The 14,420-nt window shown below is 49.2% G+C and overlaps 1 protein-coding gene across 1 annotated transcript in view; it reads left to right on the forward strand.

Annotated features, from left to right (window-relative positions):
• The first annotated feature begins 1,204 nt into the window (after positions 1-1,204).
• VTCN1 (V-set domain containing T cell activation inhibitor 1) overlaps positions 1,205-14,420 on the forward strand; it is a 50,770-nt gene continuing 37,554 nt past the window's right edge. The window contains exon 1 of the mRNA XM_032415567.1: positions 1,205-1,326. Within this exon, the coding sequence (XP_032271458.1) occupies positions 1,295-1,326 (32 nt within the window). The 5' untranslated portion in view covers positions 1,205-1,294. The remainder of the gene's footprint in view (positions 1,327-14,420) is intronic.

Raw genomic sequence — 14,420 nt, forward strand, 5'->3', positions numbered from 1 at the left:
AAGGTAATTTGCCCAGAGTTGCATGATTAATTAAGAACTTAGGAGGCGGGGGCGCCTGGTGGTTTAGTTGGAAGAGCACGCAACTCTTGATCTCGGGGTCGTGAGTTCAAGCCCCACGTGGGGTGTAGAGACTACTAAAAATAAATAAGAACCCAGAATGTGGACCTGTCTCTGGGTGACTCTAAAGATCTCTCGACTGCTAAACGACCGTCTCCCCTGTTGTCTCCCCCCACCCCCACCTGGTTCTGCCTTCCTGTCCCGGCATCCTCCATGCTTGTTCCAGCAGCCCACGCACCAACACGGGAATCACGCTGCTGAAATCCTGGGGCGCTTTACCCCGAAATCAGCAGTCAGGCAGGCTGGATGTTTACCCTCCAGGGCCCTCCTCCGGGGTACGGAGGGTATGGACGAAGCAACAGGAGGAGAGCAAGAGAAGAGCTTTATGCCCGAAGAACTTCCTGCCTCCTTGGAAATCTGAGTGCTGGGTAAAATGTCAGAGATCAGTTTTTCTCACCCACTCACCCGACAGCACTAGCTTCTGGGGAATGCCAGTCAGTGTGTCTCAGGGCTGTGAAAGTCGTGGTGGGGTGGGCAGGTGTCCCCCTTTCGCTGAGAAGAAGCCTGAAGAGGTCTGCCCACCGGGCTGGACTATCTCAGGGGCCCAGGGCCAGCTCCATCCTCGGTGACAAACTCAGCACTCTTGTCATCTGGGCTCACAGCCCTCCTGAGGTCCCTCGGCATGACCCCCCCTCCCCCCCAGATACCACACCGGTGGTGACCAGCGTCTGTCTGAGCATCCACTGCCCCCAGCGGGAGGGACTCCAGCCTCCTCGCTTCCTGGCACAAGCCCTGACACTTTGAACTGTTCCAGGCCTTTCTTATTTGGAGATTAAATCGCCATCCCTGCTGCTGCCTTCCAGAGTCAGGAGGAAAAGACGTGCGCTGCATCCAGACCCTGAAGCAAGCCCTCCCCACCCCACCCCCCCGACCCCCGCCCCGGTCCGCTGTGGCCTCTGCCCTCTGGCCTGGTCGAGGCCCGGAAAGGCAGCTCTGCGAGCCCGGCCTCCCCGGCTGGCTGGGAGCGGGCAGCCTTGGTGCCTGCGGGGACTTCTGCCCGGCAGCCCTGCTTCCTCATACCTGAGCCGGCCGCCGCCGCCGCCCCACTCCCGGCCCCAGCACCCTATTTAAGGCCGGCCGGCGGGCGCTGGCTGTGAGTCAGGGCGCCGGGAGGGCGGCCGCAGCTCCGCGTCCCCCAGCACCCAACACGCCGCGGGAAGGGACCCTTCCCCTCGCCATGGCTTCCCTGGGGCAGATCATCTTCTGGAGGTAGTGTACTCTTCCCTAGCTTGGCGGGGGAAGGGAACAGGGGTGAGGGCTTTGGGGGAGGTGCCGAGGACTCGTGGGCTACCTGTGCCCTGTCTGACCCAGCCCCAAGGAGCCCGGACGGCGCAGAGCCCAGCCGGACTTGACCGAGCGTCGCAGCCCAGCCACTCGGGGTCAGGCTGGTTTTCTGCCATGGAGGGCTGCCACCTGCCCGGGCAGCTCTGGATCAGGGGATTGCGTGCACCAGGCCTAGAGCTCCCCGAGACATCGAGGCTCTTGGGGCGCACCGAGCAGGGCGGCATGGAGCTGCGTGCTGGGACTGGAAGGCACCAGTGACTGATGATGGGTGGGATGCAGGGGGGCCCGCTATACGGTCCCCGGGATGAAGCAGGTGAGCCTGTTCTGACCCTTCTCTGGGGGTGTGACTTCCCAGTACTGCTGTGTAACCCACACCAACACCCTCCCTCCACCCCCAGCTCCAGGAGGGGGTCCCTCATTCTCCTGGGGGCTCCCTGGAGAGGAGACTCCTGCAGCTGCTGCTGAGAAAGCAGGGATTTGCTAAACCCTCCCCTCCCCCCCCCCCAGTCTGCTCACCCTGGGGGCTGGGGCGGAGCAGGGAAGGACACTGGAAGGAAGAGCTTGAAAGGCACAAATGCAGAAGGCAAGTAGAGCTGACAGGATGGAGAGCCCAGAGCTGAGAGGAGGGGCCCCCATACATGAAGAAAGAAGAAAGCCTAGCCCTGACATTTTGCTCCTCTCACTTAGCGGCCTCTAGTTGCCTCCTTTCCCCTCAGGACATCACTTCCCTTTCTGCAAAGAAAGAGATGGAAAGTGAAGGAAGGGTTTTTCCCGGAGAGGGTTGGTGATTCAATGTCGGTCACAACTCATGATGGTGTTTAGGAAGGCAGGAAGGCTGGTACCTGTCGGTTCTAGGGGTTGTTTGCGAGACCAATCCTCTTAATTTCTAGGTGTCTTTTCCGCAGAGAGGAAAAGAAGGGAGAGAAGGAGGAAAAGAAAGCTCAGCTTAACAGTGAAGTTTGTCAAGAGGCTGAGGAACATTACTTCCCAGGGGCAGCCTGGAAAATTCTCTCCCTTCAAACAAAATGACAGCTCCCTCCCTTGTGTCCATCTGGAATAACTAGTCCTGCTGCAGGGGTTGGGGGGGGTGAGGGGCCCCTGTGTGGCCAGTAAGGGTGTAGGGCAGCACTCCCCTTCCGACAAGGACACTGCTCCCAGGAGAAGCAGCAGGTAGAGGGGGGCATGCACTGGGGTTTCCTGCCCTGCAAGAACGCCCCAGGAAGCACCGACGTCAGAGGAACTGGTGTTTTGCCAGCACCTTCTATCTCCATGCCCTGGGCTAGGCGCCATACAGAAGTCTCCTTTAATCCTTGCCAGGGCCTGTGAGAGTTCATTATCACCTCAGAGAAGTTAAGTCATGTGCTCAAGGCCACACAGCGTGCAGGGCAGCGTTTAAATCCACTCTACCTAACTCTGAAACCCAAGCTCTCTCCTCTGGGCCAGGCTTGCGCCCCCCCACCCCCCTCCCTGACCTGCCTGTCCCAGCTCCCCCCGCCCCCCCACCCCCATTCCTCCATTCTGGTTCCATAGATGTGAAACACTCATGCAACAGAAGTGATTCTGTTGTTCCAAAGATGGATGTGTGGGCTTTGTAATAATACATTACAACCAGCCCGACTGGTTTGGTGGGAGGATTAGCAGGAAGTGGGTGTTCAAAATGCATACTCCCCCACCCTTTAGAGACCAAATGGAATCCACAGAGGCTCCTCTCCGTAGCCCCAGCATGCCTCATTAGCTATTCATGCTCTGCAGTGGCAAAAGCAGTGACAAGGCACAGAACAGCAGAGCTTTTGTGACAAAGAGACCACCGGGAAGAGGGTCAATGGGCGGGCTGGGTGGGAAGCAGGGTCTGGAGAATTCATCCCAGGAAGCCATGGGAGCCCACCTGGGGGAACCCCGTGTCTACTTTTGGCCCTAACAAACCCTCTTTCTTTGCCATAATTGTCTTAATTCATAATAATTCCTTTTATTGAGGCGATCATGACCGTTGGTGATGTGGGAGAGCTTATGAGAGGGCCTGCCCATCCTCTGCAGGCCTGGTGGTGGACTACTTCCTTAAATAATTACCAGAGAGCTTAATACCTTCAAATCTCATGCTCAAAGATGCAGGCCACTCAGGGATGGAATACCCATGTGCGGTTTCTACTGTGCCTGACCTCCTTGGGCTATTTAAGTACTGTGTGATCAGAATTTTCCTCCCCTCCTCCCATTATAGCTGTCAACGGGAACAGCATTTGCCCATGGAACATTTGTTGAGTACCTGCTGGGAGTCCAAGGGCGGAAAAGTCATGACCCCTGCTCAACGAGGTTATGTTCTGGTCAACATTAACTGAGTACCTACTATATGCTGGGCATTGGACTGGGCACTGGGGCAAAAGCAGCTAAGACATTGATGAGATTATAGCCTAATGAAGGAGGACTCCCAAACAGATCATTCCAACCTGCTCTTCAGAGGTCAAGAGATAATAAGAGCAGGAGGCAACAGCAACACTTCCTTAACCTAAGGCTTTGGGGAAGGTTTCCTGAGCCAGGCAATGGCTGGATGGCTGGGTTAAGTCTTGAAGGATGAGTTAGTGTGATCCAGGTGAAGAAGGGTGGGAAGGACACCCTGTGCAGAGAAAAGAATAGAATAGAACTCATGAACCAGCATGGGGTGTTGGAAAGCTACAAGCTACTCTCCTATCATCATCAGAGTATGAAGCATGAGGGAGGGAGTGGGATGAGGCAGGAGAAGCGGAGCCAGGTCATGCTAGGCCTTATCTACCAGGCTCCAAGTTAGGAATTTGTCGTTGTGATGAGGAGCCAATGAGGGCTCTCAAGCAGGGGAATCTTGGTGGTTTTCGTCTTAGGTGGGTTACTCCCGAGGTAGCATGGAGGATGAATAGGAGGGCATTGAGCCTGGAGGCCAGGAGAAACAGTAGGGAAACAGTTGCGGTCAGAAGTATAAGGAATAATGAGGACCTGAAATAGAGAATGATAGCGGGGATCTAGAGGGGAAAATCAATTCCAGAAACGTTTAGAACTGAAAATCAGTAATATATGATAAATCAATAGAGGGGGAGTTAGGGTGGTGCAGAGTAGGAGTAGATGAGGCAAAGGAAGGAGCCTGGAATGCCCCATGTTTCTGCATTGGACAGAGTGAATAGGGAAGAGTGAGGAGAGATGGGAGTTAGTTAACTCTGGTACATGATGAATTTGAGGTTCCCCTGGGACCTCCAGTTGGAGATGCTCAACACGCAGTGGAAGGCATGAGGCTGAAACCGGGAGAAATCAGGCCTGGAGATAGCAATTGAGAGTCATTGACTCATAGGCAGGGAATGATCACTTGGGATGTCTTCTAAGGAAAACACATAGAGAGGGGCAAGGAGGCAGGGATGGGAAGCTAAAGAAAACCAACTCTCAAGGGTGGGCAGAGGAAGATGAGTCAAAGAAAGAGCTGGGAGTACATGGTGGGAGAGGTAGGAAGAGAGCAGGATAGACAAGTCTCAGGGATGTCAACAGAGCAAAGTTTCAGAGAGGTCCCAGGGCTGGAAGCGGTGTCATTCAGGCTCAGTAAGGTCTGGTGCTGATAGAGAGATCCACTCCAGATAAAAATATGGCCTATGCAGCATTTCAGCTGGCGTTGCCCAGAAAATGAAGAGAACATACTGCCAAGGAGATCCTGCACCCAAATGAGGCCAAGAAGGGACAGGGATGGCTCTGAGTCCAGCCTGAAGAAGGGCTCATGGGTGCACAGTCAGCAGAGAACACCAGATAGCCGTAACATCTGGTAGCTCTCCTTCCTGAAAACAGAGACACGACTACAGCAGAAATGAGGCCCAGCTCACACAGATTTCAAATTTTTATTCTGCTTTCCCTCCCTTCATCCTCCTCTCCCCCCCTCCCTTCTTTCCTTCCTTCCTTTTCTCTGGATCCTTCATCTATTCTTATTCTGACTCTTCTATCTGAAGTGAGTTCTTTGGAGCATTTAAGACTGGGGGAAATCACCAGCTACGATGGGATTAATGAAGACATGTCAAAGGAAGGATATTACTGGGTGGAGAAAGAACAGGCATCATTTTACCAGAAGAAGGTACATGAAACACAAAATGAGGGAGGCTAGAACAAGAGCAGCTCAAGGAGCTTTGCTCTGCAGTCTTGCTTCCCATTGTCCCATGTTTTCAAGCTGGTGGCTGGCTCAAACATAGCGGACATTAATGGCCAGAGAAGACAGTGCTTGGCAACACAATGAAAGTTTGCCTGATGAGAAAATCACGCAAGGGCTGGCGTGGAGAGGATCTCAGCACAGGTCATGATGATACTTGCAACCCCACTTAGGTATGAGATGGGCCCAACTTTCAGACTCTCTGAGCCTACAAAATCTAAGGCTTCGGGGCCCATCCCCCATGAACAGGATAGGAAGTTAGAAAATGAGATAAAACTGCACATTAGAAGAAAGACTTAAACAGGTGGCACCTGTGTTCCTGCCCCCATCAGAAGTACATCATCTTCTGAGCCTGGCAGTCTTTCCCCATTTTCACCTCTTACAATGCCACTCCTCTCTTTCAACATTCAGCTCAAATGGTGTTTCCACTTTGAAGTCTTCCTGGATCTTTCTGGTTGCAATCAATTCCTCCTTTTATGTTCGTGGTTGGCCATGTTGATGGATTTCTGTTCCTGGTGCCCATCTGTTTCCCTCCATAGAGTTAGCCCCTTGAGGGTCTGGCCTTTGTCTTGTTCACTGTTGTATGAAGGCCGTGTAGCACCATGGCTACATATCTGGGCTCTGGGATCAGACTGTCCGGATTCAAATCCTCCTGTCACCTTGAACACTTATCCCACTGGAATTAGTCTAATTAGCCTCTGTGAGCCTCAATTTCCCTATCTGTAAGATGGGGTGACAGTAGTACCTAACTCCTAGGGTTATGTGAATGACATGTAATGATTATATGTCTGGCACACCCTAAGAGCTCTATAAATATTAGCTATTGCTAGAGTTATTACTTGCAATTCTACAATGCCCAATACCTGACTAGTTCTCTGTAAGAACTTACTAACCTCAACTCCATGAGCCCACTGACCTTCCTGTCCCTTGAATAGATGTTCTCGTGAGACTATACTTTGGATAAATTGCCAGTGGGGTCTCCTAAAGACAGTTGACTCTAACAACAGTCTGGAGAATAGTCAGAGTTTTCTAGATTCTTGTTTTGAAAAAAAAAAAAATCAAGTCCACCTCACCTTCTATTGGTTATGAAACTGACACATGATCCATCTCTCCACCTGAGAATGACTAGTTGAGAATAAATGTCTGGCGCTGTCAGTATGAAGCATGAAGACAAATGAGGTGAGCTGGGGAGATCCCTGTGTATACAAGCTCAGCAGGTAGATCTTACTAATCAGGCACTTCTTTTTTTTTTTTTAAAGATTTTATTTATTTATTTATTTGAGAGAGAGAATGAGACAGAGAGAGCATGAGAGGGTCAGAGGGAGAAGCAGACTCCCTGCCGAGCAGGGAGCCCGATGCGGGACTCGATCCCGGGACTCCAGGATCATGACCTGAGCCGAAAGCAGTCGCTTAACCAGCTGAGCCACCCAGGCGCCCCTGATCAGGCACTTCTGACATCAAGAGCCACAACCTCCAGGGGGCAGTGGGAGCTACGGAGACCTGACCAAGCACTAGGTAATGGTTAACCAGCTGAACCACCCCACACTCCTAATTATCTCCATTTCACAGATGCAAATGTTGAGGCAAGACGCCTTGCTCAATGTCTCCTACCCAGCCAATGGCAGGACCCAACTAGTTCCCACCTAGACCGCCATACTGCCTGTTATTAGAAAAGTATCTTTCTAATCAGCTCTGCCTCATCTCCTGCCACTTGAAGCAAAACCCATCTCATCACTGGCAAAACTCACTTCCTCTGGGACGAGTGACTGCCAGGGTTCTTAACCATGGAGGAGGGAGCTGTCCCCAGAACAGGCTGGAGCCTGGGGATTATCCAGTCCTGGTTTGTGTTATTTCAAGTAGCACACAGCTACCTGAGCTCTAGATGAGTGAGCTGAGGAAGAAAAAGTGCCTAAATCTCAGTGAGAATTACATACTTTCAGAACTTGAAAATTCAGACATTCATTGCTGAGACAATGAAAATAAATTGTGTGACTTGCCCAAGGTTATGCAGTTTAAAAAAGTGGGTACAACCGAGGTCTTTCAATAATCCTATATTGCTCAGTGTCCCTAGTGTTGGATGGCAGCCAACCACGATTTACCCAAACAACAAGGCTCCCTCAATCGGAGAGACCAAAGCTTCCTCCACATTTACCTTTGACATATAAAGAGGTAGAAATGATGTTGGTACTAGAATTAAGCTGACGTGTGTTCATATTCCAGCTCTCCATATTCCTAGCTGGGTGACCTCAAGTACGTTACTTAACCCCTCTGTGTCTTCATTTCCTCCCCAGTCAGTTGGGGTTAATAATAGTACCTACCTCGTAGAGTTGTTGTCGAGACTAAATGAGTTAACACGCAAGAGAGGTTGAGAGCGGCACCTGGCAGGGTTAGCGCTTTCTGTAGGAGTTACTCTTATTCAATTATTCCCTCCCACTGTTTTTACAGAGCAACAAAGTGATTTGGAGGGAGGGAGAGGAAGGACAAGTCCAACAGTGGCAGCTGGGGTTAAGAGACCTCAGCATCTGAATTGTTCTGGGGTTTCAGTCAACTGGAGATACCTTCTTTTCTAGTCCCTGTTTGGTGAGATACGGGAACAATCCTGGCCACCCGAGGGGCAACACACTCTACAACACTCCAAGCCAGTCTCCTGACGGCAGCGGCAGTAGCCCCACCTGGGCCTGTTAGAAATGCAAATTATTTCTGGTACCGCCCTCCCCCCCAAGACCCACTGAATCACAGCCTAGGGGTGGGGCCCGGCAATGTGTATTAACAAGCCATCCAGGTGATGCTGATGTGCTCTCAAGTTCCAGAAGCTCTGTAATAGCGTTCTCTCTGCGCTCTTGATTCCTCGGGGAAAGCAGGAGGATTTCATCCAGACAGAGATAAATTTCACCTGGGATCATTTATCATCCCCACAGTTCTCCTTAAGAAATGTTCTAAAGAGGGACAGATGGGCCTTGACGAAAACAAAGGGAAAAACATGAAGTTTCTGCAGGTAAGAAACCCAGGTCATATTTCCCTTTATATTAGCTTCCCGCAATCCCAAACCATCTGCCTGGAACGTTTCAGATTTACTAGCCGATCACTTCCAAATATATTCCTACTACTCCCAGCACAGCAGTAATGGGAGAAAGGGCAGACAGTTTCCCCTCTTTCTTTTTCTGCAGATTTAGAATGAAAAATTTCATAGAATAAAAACCATGAAAGATTTGAGAAAGGGAGAGAACATCCATACAATTTAGGGGTATTGAATAGTCTCTTTTAGCTTCCTAAGGGCTCCTCATTGTGCTCTCTCCCACCCCCGCCTCCACCCAAAATGGCCATTTCATACCTCTCTTCAGTCCTCTTGCAAGTCACCACCCCCACCCCACCCCACCCCCGCCCACACACACCTCCTGCCCCAGTCTCAGATGATTGTCTTGCTATATCCTTCGCTGAGAAAATAGGAGTCAGCAGACAGGTACTCCTTCATCTTTCCATTTCCAAAACTACCTGCTATACTCACCTGTGCCCTTTTTCTCTGCCTCCCTTCCTGGTACGGAGGATGAGTCCAGCTCCTATCAAAGAGCAACCCCTCTGTGCCCTGGATCCATGGGATCCATCTGATCTCGCCTGCTCCTCGAAAATGCTTCCACCAGCCAGCATCCGCAGTCCTCCCTCTGCTCATCTTGTATCCCTGTCAGCATGCAGCCCACAGTCAGTGTTTGCTATCTTCAAGGGGAAAACCTCTCGAAGCCTTACAGCCTCTCCAGCAGCCGCCCCCCCCCCACCCGGCCCCCATGCCCCCATGTCTCTTTTCCCTTCTCCGCAAACTTGCCAAGAGAGAGCTGTCTGGAGTTACTGCTCTGAGATTTGCAGCATCGTGGAGGGAGTATGATGTGGTTCCTAGCACAGTCTGGAGCCAGGCTGCCACTTTCTAACCATGTGGCCTTGGGCAGGTTATTTTTTCTCTCCGTGCCTGGGTTCCTCATCTGTAAAATGAGGATGATGTTAGAATCTGCATAATAAGACTGTGAATTAATACATATAAAGCACTTAGCAGACCCTTACTGTAAACCATGATTTTGTCCCCACTATACCAAGATATTGCTCCTGTCAATGCCAAACCTAATGTTAACTTCTCTGTTCCTATTTTCACAACAGCATTCAATGCAGATGTCCCACTACCTACTTCTTGATCTCTTTTCTTGGTTTCCATGATACGACACTCCCCTGATTCCACTCCCCCTTCCCCTGTGATCCTGGTATGATCTCTTGGGGTTCACCTCTGCTTCTCTATGCCTGGTCCTGGTTTGGGGATAGCTACACCCTCCCCTGCCTCCCCATACAACTGAAAACCAACCAGGTCTTCCTCTGGGGAACCTGCTCTGGTATGAGGCCTTTCATTCATTTCCTATATTTGATGATTGGTTCTACTCTGCTAAAAAGCCTCAGGGTCCAGGAACAAAATATAACGGTATAGGGACAATTATCCTTTAAAGGGGCTGGCATAAGCTTCAGGGTTGGGATAGAGTCCCATAAGGATGCTAGGGTGAGTCATGTACTAGCAAGTGCGGTGTAGGAGGATGGCCACATTGGGCCACCCTTCTTGGAAACAGCCTCAATGCCTAGCAGGATTCCCCCATCTGCCTGCTTCTCATTCTGCTCAACCCATTATCCTGTCGCATCAGAGCATCATGGAGTCCAAGCAACATGCACGATTCAAATACCTAATAATCTCTGTGTTTAAGTACCTAAGACAGTGGTTCCCAAAGTGAGGCCAGCGGACACGGATACTGCAAAAAAATTTTCCCCAGAAGAGTTCGGTAGTCCAGCAAATTTGGAAGCGTTGAATATTATTAGGTTGGACCATATGAAATTGTCAATGTTCAATTGTTTTCGACCTACAGAAATGGTAATTTCAAAAGGTTCAACCTAAAATGTACTCTTCTGGGACATTCACTTAGGCATATTAGCATATTAAAGTCCTAAAAGTAAAGAAATCTGATTGTGATTGATGCAATGTTATGAAAATGTAATCCTTTTTAAAATAATACTTATTAATAAACATCAGGACACACTTTGGGAATCTAGGGGCCCGAGTAATTAGGAAAGAACAGAAGTCATGAATAGAAAAAAGCACATTACTGTGGGAGCCTGGGAGCAACATCAGGGACTGAGCAAATGCACGGGAGGAAAAGAGCAGGCTGGTATTTTCCATCCTGGGAATGCCCGCTCATCTTTGATATCCAAAGTCATATTTTTCAGACCTTCCCCTTATACAATAATTCTTCCCTGATTAACCTTCTTCCAAATAGGCTTTTTTGTAACTGACTTCTGCCCTTTCCTCCCTCGTAAAGTATAGGGAGGATTCGTGAGGTGACGTCAACAGCTCACCCCATATTCCTCAAATGACAGATACTAAGTAAACATGGGTATTATGTTGACTGCCCTCTCATTATTATAATTATTAATTAGGTTATCTTTTCCGGGTATTAGCATCATCCCAGTTCATAGGTGCTCATCTAATACGCTTACAACTGTGAGGTGAGTTCAGCTAATCTGGATGCAGGGAGGAGTCTCAGCGCTGATGTCCTCAGGGACCATCTCACATATGCTCTATGAAGAACGTGGGCACGTAGCCAGATCTGAATTTGTTGCTCTCTAGGCACCAGAGCCGAATGTCCGTGACAGAGAATGAAATTGTTGGACAGGGTAGATTCAGGTAGAAGAGCGTGAGACACGGGGCTTGGCCAGGACTACATCCTCAGTGCTTTCACCCTTCCCACCCCCCCATCCCACTGTCTGGAGTTCTTCCCCTGAGAGAGCCTTTAACAGGCTTCTCCTTCATTCATATGCAACCTAATGGCCATCACTGTGACAGACCCTGTGTGGAGCCACTAGGCATTTTGACATCTGTCAGCCCCTGTAGTCATCTAGCAGGTGTTAGGTGCAGGTAGGTATTGTCTAATACTCTGGGGAAGTGCGGGATGAGAGCTGATAGGTAGGGTGTTGCTTCCCTATGAGAGCAGAGAGTTCATTAAAGTAGCTAATTGTAGCCTGGCGGGACTTAAGTGACATTAAATGGGGCCCTGGCAGTTTCGTGTCCTGCGATGGAAGACACTGCCCAGAGTGGGCAGGCTTACAAAAGAAATGCTTCACCTGCCAGGGGCATTGCTACAAACACTCAGTTGCCAGGAAGGGTAAAAACAAGCCTTTTTGATTTCTCATGATGTAAGTGAAAACAAAGCCTTTGACTTAGGGATGCTGAAAGCGCGAGCACGGATAAGCCTTGAGCGAGCCACATCATCTTTCAGATCCTCACGTCTCATGTGTCTTCTACCGGTAAAAGTCAAATGATCTTCGTGATATTTGGAGAGCTCTCAGAGCCACGGGAAGGGAAGGGGCATGGACGTTGCTACTTCTCTTCAGCTGCATGATCGATGGGAAAAGGGTGGGATTTGGAACCACAGGGGCCTGACTCGACTTCCCTTTCCAAATCTATATTGTGTAATAGGCCAGTCACTTAATTTCTCCTGTTAAGCAAGGACAATACATGGACCTCCCAAAACCGCCCTGAGGATCAAAGGTGATGAGGCAGAGTAGATGATCATGGCAGTGACATTGACGGCAACACATAGCTCTCTTGCATTACTTGACATGTCTACATCTTTAATTAGAAGCTGTCTCACCCATTTGAAGAAGATAACTTTTAAAAAGCACCAAGACCCATACACTGTGGACTTTAAAATAGGCAGAAGTATTAAAAGCAATGGTCATACATGTCCTATCGTCCATTTTCTGTGGGGTCCAGCTTTCAAAGGGTCTGTCCGTGTTAGGGATGTAGCCCCACATTTTGGATCTCTCAGACCACAACTTATATCAGTTCTGGTGTTGGCCTTCCTGTAGGATCACCTTACAGTCCCACGACCTTATAATCAAGGCCTCCAGTATTGGGTTCTTCCTGTGTCAATACGGTTCTACAAGTTCTGCATACACTACTGATTAATTTGACAAATATTTATTGGTCATCTCTTTTGTACCTGGCACCAGAGATCCTAGGGTTTCAGTCATGTACCAGGTGTAGGGCCTACCATCATTCGGAGTACGGATGAGAAGAGGCAGATAAATAAGCACATGATTATCATACAGTACTCTATATGCCACTGCAGGCCAGTTTCCGAATGCTTTGAAATCAACTTCCAATCCAGCGTTGGTGACTGGAGAGACCTTTCGAAGGAGGTGGCTTCTGAATGGGAATTAGTGAAGCAAGGAGAAGTGGGAAGAACATCCAGGCAAAGTGCAAGGCCTATGAGGTGGGGCAGGAAGGGAAGACGAGTGGGAAGGCAGAGCAGGGACCAGAGTGGCATCGGGAGAGACCAGCGTGGGCTAGATTTAACCTTCTCAACAATTGAAGGGACGTCTGGGTGGCTCAGTCGGTTAAGCATCTGCCTTTGGCTCAGGTCATGATTCCAGGGTCCTGGGATCGAGTCCCATGTTGGGCTTGCTCGGTGGGAGTGTGCTTCTCCCTCTGCCTGCTGCCCCCCTGCTCATTTTCTCTCTCTCTCTAATAAATACATAAAATTTTTAAAAAAATGATTGAAGAAGTTGGCTTTTATCCTCCCATTTTGCAGCTGAGTAAATTAAGGCTTAGGGTGCTGTGAGAAAGTGAAGGGAGATGTCCGGTGGAAAGACAAGAAGATGTACAAAACCAGCAGAGGAGATCAAATCACTTTTGAGAACGATTTTCAAATGAGTGAGGAGAGATGATGAGGTCAAGAAGCCTTTGGTTAACGGCAGGACTCTGTGAGGCCCATTACTTATACTTTCTGCAGGGGATCATAAATTTCACTACTTAACCATGATCACAACTGTTGAATATAACATATGCAAAGGGAATCGAAAATAGAGTCTAGATCTATCTGCCTCCAAAGTCTATACCCTTTCCTAGTTTAGAAAGAAATTTATTTTATTTTTGATGCTAAGAATAAGTGGTTGCAGCAGCTGGGGAAGTCAGGGTGCCCGGGCTGGTGGCAAGGTGACTCTTACGAGGTCAATCTCTTTAGGTCCCAAGGCTTGATGGCTATACTGTGTCAAGAGCCCGGCTCCCCAGGAGCCTCAGTGCCAAGACCCCAAATGCCACGTTCCACTGCCTTTCTTTAAAAGCCCTTTGAAGTAAAACTGTAAGTGTCAGCAAAGAGGGATACTGGTATGAGAGAGGCGTTTTGATACTGCAAGCTATCAGGTCCTTGGCCCTTTTGAGGCACCAGAAGGACTTTTTTCCTTAAAGAGGTCCCCCAAAACCTCTGTGCTTAAACTGTATGAGAAGACTAAAATTTTGAAAGCTTTTGCGGCACCTGGCTGGCTCTGTCAGTGGCACATATGACTCTTGATCCCGGGGTTGTGGGTTCAAGTCCCACACTGGGTGTAGAGATTACTTAAAAATAAAATCTTGAAAGCAAACAAACTTTGAAAGCTTTTGACCATGACCAACGCTGGAAAAGGAAAAAAGATAAATCTGGCTGTTTTCTCATATTTCCAGGTTGACATTTTCTCATAGACAAATTCCTAGATCAACAAAATGCTCAACTTCGTTAGATTTAGCAAATAGGTAATTATAGTTGCCGTAACGCTGACCCCAATATATTCCGTTTATTCCAATAAAGGTGTTATCTGAATGTAAATGCTAATTTTCTGAGGCAGAAAATATGGGGCTTACAAGAGAATCTGTTTAATATGTGTGTAGAGGATCCTGCTACTTCCCCGTTTCCTACGCTTAAGGCAAGTACAACTGTAAAGAGGGGAGTTGCAAGATGGTGGGCTTTTACTGGCATTCCCCAAAGGTGCCAAACTGTGAAGGAAGTGTTTTTCATTTATCTGAAAATTCTGGGAGCTC

The sequence above is a fragment of the Phoca vitulina genome, unplaced genomic scaffold, assembly GCF_004348235.1.
Source record: "Phoca vitulina isolate PV1807 unplaced genomic scaffold, GSC_HSeal_1.0 scaffold2, whole genome shotgun sequence".
NCBI classification, from domain to species: domain Eukaryota; kingdom Metazoa; phylum Chordata; class Mammalia; order Carnivora; family Phocidae; genus Phoca; species Phoca vitulina.